Consider the following 7,398-nt stretch of genomic DNA (forward strand, 5'->3'; position numbering starts at 1 on the left):
ATCTATCTATCTATCTATCTATCTATCTATCTATCTATCTATCTATCTATCATCTGTCTCCTTCTGCAATCCACCGATCCACCATCCGTTCACAATCTATCCACACAGGTATCCACACATCCACCTAGACGCCCATTCTCTTGTTTGCCAGCCCACTCATTCATACATCTATTTATCTTCATTCCTTCTGTCTGTCCATCCACCCCCTTAGTAATTTGCCCATGAAGACACTTTCCCTTCCTACTGATAAAGAAGGTGGGCTGGATTTAAGGCTCCCCTGCTACAGTGGTTTGCCAGCTTTGATTCCTGGCCCTGTACCATCTTCATCGTCAGGGAATTTTAAGGTGGCAATTCTCAGGCATTGCTGTGATGACTTCCCTAGGGTGTCTTGCATTTGTGTTTTAACCAGTCCTTCAAGTGACGTGGGAACACCTCTAGCTCAAACATCTAGGCACATCAACTAAGCCCTTACCATTTCTCCCTTAAATGTTCTTGTTTTCCACCAAATACTGCAAATCTAAAGAGAAAAACAAAAGAGAGGAAAATACTGGAGAGGAACCCAAGTACCCAGAAGGCTTTTGCTGCTGGGAAGTGTCCAGCATTGGTACAGAGGTCAGGTTCAGGAGTCCACACGAAAGCTAAATGCTCAAGGTCAAAGGCTACAGATCCCAGAGAGCATGCATCATGCCCTGTGTGCAGAACAGCCCAGGTAAGAAAGTTCTGGGTCATGGGATATAACATTGGAATCTGAAGTGAGAACACAGCAGCATGTCCTGAACAGCACAGGCTTCCTGCTTGTGTGTAAGCTCAGGGTAGAGGCGCAGAAGGTCAGGTGACTCGCAGCTCTAAGGACAGTCACTATGCCCAAGTCCTCAGTTATAAGCCTTCACCCGAGCAGCTTCACCAGTCTCCAGATCAAGCTCCTAAAACTGTCTAGCCACTCCGGCCAAGACCTTAACAGGCCCCTGGAGCATGAACAACCCTATGACCTTGAGCTACCTTCTGTTAGAAGGGGCTCTGGAGGACATGCTCAGGATGTGAACCCTGGGCAATAATGACCAGTAGACCTATATCACTTCCCCGCAGGGGTGGAAGCAAGCACCTGCATTGGGCATGCACAATTCTTGGCCCCAGTGCCTGGCATACAGCCTCTAACCCTAGTAGCCCAGCTCCCCAGCGCAATAGCAGGAATAAAGATCGGGTAAGCATGCTCAGTGTACACGAGAGGCCAGAGGGTGCAGATGTGGGGACACCGTTCTCTACAACATCAAGCAATGCTCATAACAGCTCTTGCCAACCATGCCTTCGGGTCTGGGTGAAGTCTGCAGCTTCAGTACTGCAGAAGCGTTGGAAGGCATAGTCTGCAAGCTGCTGCTTCTGATGAGACAATAGTGGCCATTAGGGCCCATCTTAATGCCTGGACAAGCAGATTCAGTGACAGAAAGAGTATCCAGCCCAGGTTCTTCTCTTCTGGGATCCTTATCACAACTTAAAATACTCATGTTGTGTCCTCCAGAGTCCAAGAGGAAGCCTCAGTATCTAAAACCCAGGGATAACGTCACTGGTGGAGCAGTTCCCACTGTGACCCCCACACCAGCCAAAAACAGGTGGGAAGAACAGCAAGTTCTACTCCTTTCTCAGCCCCTCAGGAATGCAGGCAATTCCACAGGGCTCTGTACTCATCCAGACCTTGTTCAAGCAACACCCAGAAAAAAATGGGCTGTGTCTCCAAGAGGAAGGGGACAGATGACATAAACGTTTTTTTTTCTTTTCACCCATTTATAACAAACAGCAGTTTCTATTGCAAAACCAGCATTGTAAGGTGAAGGTCTACACCAATGTAGGGGGACTATCCTGCTTAATGTTTACGCTGATCTAGTCATTCAATACACCGAGGGGGTGCCACACCCAGCCAGACAACAAATGCAATCCTAATCCCTCAGGAAAGTATTGTTTAGAAAACAAGATAAGGACACATACCACACAACACATGGCAAAGCCAGAGACTTACTTTTAATCGCACACCACTATTTCCTCTCCATGTCAGGGAAAGCTGGTCAGTGGTACCTGGCTCTGCAGCGTGGCAGGAACCCTCAGCACAACGCATGGAAGTCAGCAGCAAGATGCATGCTGCCAGCTCCAAGGGGCCAAAATCTACAGGCTCCCAAAGCCGTGCCTCACGGCTCACTTTATCAATCAATTAATCCTGAAACGGAATGTCTAACTACACTAGTCTCCCCTCTTACAAACTGTATTTGCAAACATTGGCCTTAAGGTTGGACAGTGAGGGTGGGGATTTTCCCATAAATGAGTTCCTGTTGCCTCCCATTCCCATCCCAGTGTCTGAAGGGCCTGGGCTTGGCCCACAGGCTATTCCGGAATCATAGGTCCATGACCAGTGCCGCAGATGAGGTGAGGTTCCCAAGCAGACTGCAGGCTCCCCCACAGGCAAATGGCTCTGCATACAAACCCTCATCTCCTAGAAAGCCAGTGTCACGGATCTGTAATTCTCTGAACGTCATCAAGCAGAATAAAATCACATTGTCAATCCACACAAACCTATCAGTTACCAGAAAATGCCCACCACATCTGCCTTTCCTGTTACCAGTGCTCGGAGAAAGCGAAGGAAGGGGATTCTACAGCCATTAGATGCAATTCTCTACTATTCGACAAATGATGTCAAGCTTAAGAATATATAATCAAGGCCGGCGGCTCCTCCTACCAGTGTTCTTGGAAACCGCGTTTAATCTCTGCACCATTTCTTCTAGGGCCATCTCTTCATTTCTCAGCCAAAACCTCATCCTCCGATTCAACAAAACCGATCCCCAGAAGATCGTCCTCGGCTGGCTGCACCAGAGGTGCTGTCGGGTGGGGCTGAACGGTGGGGAGGGGGCGCGGCTGGAGCGGGGAGGGGGCTGTGGCTCTCTCCTTGGCTTTCCAGGATTGGTCTCCGTGCCACAGGGAGGGGGGCGCGCTTTGCGTTGATGGGGGGGCGGGGGGCGCTAGGCGGAAGCGGAAGCACTGAGCCCGCCGGGCGTGTCACCACCCCGCACCTGGGAGTCATGCGTGTGCACCACCTGAGCACCTGGGAGGCTAATATGCATCAAGGGGGCATCTGGCAGCCCCGCTCTGCAGGCGCACAGGTCCGCCCTTACCCCCCTCACCTCCCCGCCCCCCCCCCGCCCCGCACGCCCTAGGGCTTGAACCCTCGGGACTGGAAATAGCTGCTGCAGGGATCCAATCCCATACCACCCAGAGAACGCTGAGAACCTGAGCCTAGTGATCCCTTTATTTCCTGCCCCAGGCCCCCTTTACCTCCTGCCGCTGTAGGGCAGGTGCAGAGGCCACAGCAGCCCAGAGCGCTCTCTCCACGAGGCCTCATGCCCAGGTAAGAGAGAGTCGGTGGGTGGCGGGGGAGGGCTTGACTCTCCCCGCAAGGGTGTTGGCAGTCCTAAGACACAGGTCTGCAGGAAGGGAGCTCAGCTGCAGGCGCAGGGCTCTCTAACCTCGCCATGTTTGGCAGAGGGCCACACTGGGCATCTGACACCACCAGCTCCACACAGATTCTGGGCTGCTGGTATACCGGGTACTGTTGCGATGCACAGGGTGGTGGTGGGTCAACCTCTATAGCTGCTGGCCGTCATTTTGTTGTTTGGCAGGACAGGTAACATGCTTCCTTAAGAGAAAGAGTATTTTAGAACAAATGGGCACCTCATTCAGGGCCAGGGAAGCTCAATAATGAGAGCTGGGATTCCCACCATAGTTCATGTCCACAGGATGAGTGCCCCAGAACTGTGGTTCTCATAACACATGTGTACACCGGGACCGTAGAATCCAGTGACATGTGTGTATCAGCACCATGGTGTGCAACAACATGTACATGCACCAGCACTATGGTGGCCAGCAACCTGTGTGCACCCACACATACATGCAGTAACACACATGTGCACCAAGACCAGTATCCAAAAATACGTACATCAGCACCACGTGTGGAGGCAGGATGAAAGTCTAATGTCACTACCTCCATGTTGTCTCTTCTGCCTCCCTTGACTGAAGGCACAGACCTTGACTGAAGGCACAGAATTGAGTCGTCAACCTTAAAGCCCTTAACCTTTCCTCTTGCATCATCTTGTATGATGGTTAATGTTGATTACAAACTTGGCAGGTTCTGGGTGATAAACCTCTGAGGGAGTTTCTAGATTGCACCAATTAAGGTAGAAAGTTCCACCTTAACTGTGGGCAGCACTCCTCCCTAAATGAAAAGGAGAAAGGCCTTCAGTAACAGTACTCATCTCCCCCTGCTTTCTGACAGATACAATGTGACCAGGTGCCTCCAGTCCCTGCCAGTGACTTCCCCACTGTAAGACACTGTATCCCAACTGTGAGCTCAGATAAACCCTTCCCTCCTTAAGTTGATTTTGTAGGGTCCACTTGGTCGTTTGTTACATCTATGAAAAAGTAATTCTGTAACTTGAATTCAGAATAACATCAGCTCACAGGTCAGACCCAGCGTGCAATGTGGGATGCGGTCAGGACACAACAGAGGCAGTGGCCATCAGTCGAGAGAACCTCTGTCCCCTCAAACATGGACTCCTGAAGACCACCTTTTGAACCCAAGCACTCACCAGACTGCAAGATCAGGACTACTTAGTCATGCATACCTCTTGTCCCCTCCCAGCCCTTACTGTTTAAACCTACAGCTCACGCCCAGTACCCCAAAGACAGACGGAGCCTCTCATCTGCTCTCTTCTCAATATGGCCACTATTATCCAGCTCATTAACTGGCATTTTGTGATGTGTAGCTGAGTCTAGCTTGTTGGGATACAAGAGCCCCCCCCCCCTTTAACAGTCTATTTATCTTATGGGTATGGGTATTTGGTCTGTAAGTCTGTTCACCATGTCTGTGCCTGATGCCCACAGAGGCCAGGAGAGGGTGTCAGGTCCCCTAGGACTAGAAATAAAGAGGTTGTATGCTGTCATGTGGGCTCTGGGAATCAAACCCAGGTTGTCTGTGAGAGCAGCCAGTGCTCTTAACCCCAGAGCCTCAAGTCCTGGCTTTTGCTCTAAAACCTCCCTGGAAGAACACACATCTGTGTCCCCCACTGGAGCAGGATCCAGATTCTGACCAAGTATTTGTTTCTAGGACCTCGCCAAGGAATCCGGGTTGGAATAGTCTCAGGCAGCTCTAGCAGTTGCCCAGGTCACAGGGTAAGCCCCATCCCCAGCAGCTCCAAGAAGTATCAGTGACCCAGGGTCCAGTCTCTTTCCTTCTCACTGCCTGGCTTGTAGGACAAAGGGGCCCATGGGAGCAGCTCAACCCCGGGCCAGGCCCCAGGAGGGAGGCTGATGCTGTAAGGCTACACCTGGATACCAGCCTTTCCCTAACAACGGATCCGGAAGCTCAGCCACAGGGGAGGGAGGAGAGCAGACCTGGATGGAGCAGGGCAGGCCTGAAGGAGCCACCCCTTCTGAGGTGGGGCTGTGGGAGGGGCAGGGCTGGGGCAGAGAGGCAACAAGGATTCCTGCCCAAATGAACTCCCCAAATGAACCCAGGAACATCACAGTCATCACCAGCTGGAGCAGAGACAGGCAGATCCCTGGAGCTCCCATTGGCCAGCTAGACTACACACACACACACACACACACACACACACACACACACTCACTCACACACTCACACATGCACAAATACATATACAAGCACCCCCACACCCACTAGTTACAGATCAAGGTTATGACTATTATTAAAGTTTCTGGAATATTACTTATGTGCATCTTTGGGTCCTGAAATGAGTGTAAGGTTTAAATAGAAAGCAATGGATATGCTTTATTAAGTAGTCCGGCGCAAGTATGGTCTCCTGACCACCACTGACCCATTGTTGTCTGGGCTTCAGGCACATCCTGTAAAGGTCTGACAAGCTGTGAATTTCTTTTGGAGACAATTACTCCCTCTGGCTGGTGTCTTTCCTTTTCCCAGCATGAGATTCCTGGGGAAAAGTCCATTTCTTTGGGGCCCATTGCTTCAGTAGTCTGATAGATCGAGGGATGCACATGTCTTTAGAATATCTGTCAGGCCAGTTACAGAGTTTTTAATTTCTGTTTTAGCACCTCGGTGCTGAGGTAGATATTCAATATCTGAAATACACAGATATACGCGGTATCTGAAAACTACCAATAATACACAGAATTCAAGTAGAACCCAGATTGGAACACATTTCGTTGGTGCCAGGGAGCAGTGCACAGGAGTCGTCTTCTCAAAGAGGACAGATTCACTGCAGCCACACTGGGAAGATGGATTTGGGATGGGGTGGCTACTGAGTCTCTTGGTTCCTCTTCCCAGCATGACGACATAGAATAATCTGGTTCTTTAATTAGCTAACTGAGGATAGATGGCCACATCTGGTTTGCTGAGGTCAGGTACCTGTGGACAGGCAATCAGCCTGGGGGACCTCAGCCTATACTCATGTCAGTATTAGCCTTCTGAAGAGACCAAGGCCCCCCCAAAAGCAGTCACGGTGCTCTGTTCCCGCCCTGCCCTCAGGTACTCCAGGACTTCATCGCCCACCAAATATCCCTCAAGCATCCGTGGGCACCTTAGGAGGGAGGATGAAAGTAGCCTGTGCACCGTGATGGCCAGGTCCAGGGGCGAGGGCACGGCTGGATTCTTCCTACCCTCTAGGATTTAATTTCACAGCCAAGCTGGAGACAGGTCCAAATTCCGAGTTCAGAAAACGGCTCTGTGTTGGGGGTGGCAAGCAGGATGGGGACTCAGAGTCCTTCGCTGTTCAACCACTCCGGAGCGCTCCTAAGTGTGACAGAACGCAAGCCTCCAGGGACGTAGTCTGCTCTTTGCCCAGGTGGACACGCACCAGCCCACAAGCCAGCAGGAAGGCGTGACCAGCTTTGGGCAGGGTATCTGTTCATGTGTCAAGCTTAACTGCTGGGCTGGCTGGAAGTCAGGCCTGGGAACTGCAATGCAGTCACCCATCCAAGCCCCTCACAGAGGTGACTCTGATTTAGGGACCCTACAGATGCCTGCCCTGGGCAGACTACGCAGACCTTCAGAGAGACACCACCACCTTACAAGATGAAAAATTCACATGCTTGTGCATATGTGTGTTTGTGTGCCTATGAATGCATCATGGGTGGATGTGTGTACCTGCTTTCCTGGTGAGTTCGTGGGCATGTGGAGATGCTGCACCACAGAAAAGCTGGGAGGAGAAAAGGAACATGGACTTCTGTTTCCACCCTGTCCCTCTGCCTTCTGAGCCTATGCTAGGGTCTCAGGTTTTGAAATGAAAAGGCTGGAGCTTTATGAACTAAATTAAAGGCAATTCATGATCTCAAATAGCATCTAAACTATGGAACCGTAACACATTCTATCCCAGACCCTACGGC

The 7,398-nt window shown here is 50.9% G+C and overlaps 1 protein-coding gene across 5 annotated transcripts in view; it reads right to left on the minus strand.

The window, feature by feature from the left end:
* The window catches only part of Mcf2l (MCF.2 cell line derived transforming sequence like), a 99,065-nt gene extending 95,668 nt beyond the window's left edge, over positions 1-3,397 (minus strand). For 3 of the 5 annotated variants that reach the window (XM_005366279.3, XM_005366280.2, XM_013353430.2), the window contains exon 1: positions 2,723-2,957. In XM_005366279.3, coding sequence (XP_005366336.1) covers positions 2,723-2,801 — 79 coding nt within the window. In that variant the 5' untranslated portion in view covers positions 2,802-2,957. Of the gene's footprint in view, positions 1-2,011; positions 2,036-2,722; positions 2,958-3,315 lie in introns of those variants that run through there. The other 2 variants (XM_013353432.2, XM_026788795.1) reach the window with 2 other exon arrangements.
* Positions 3,398-7,398: the final 4,001 nt, after the last annotated feature.

This window comes from Microtus ochrogaster, unplaced genomic scaffold (genome assembly GCF_000317375.1).
Source record: "Microtus ochrogaster isolate Prairie Vole_2 unplaced genomic scaffold, MicOch1.0 UNK7, whole genome shotgun sequence".
NCBI lineage: Eukaryota > Metazoa > Chordata > Mammalia > Rodentia > Cricetidae > Microtus > Microtus ochrogaster.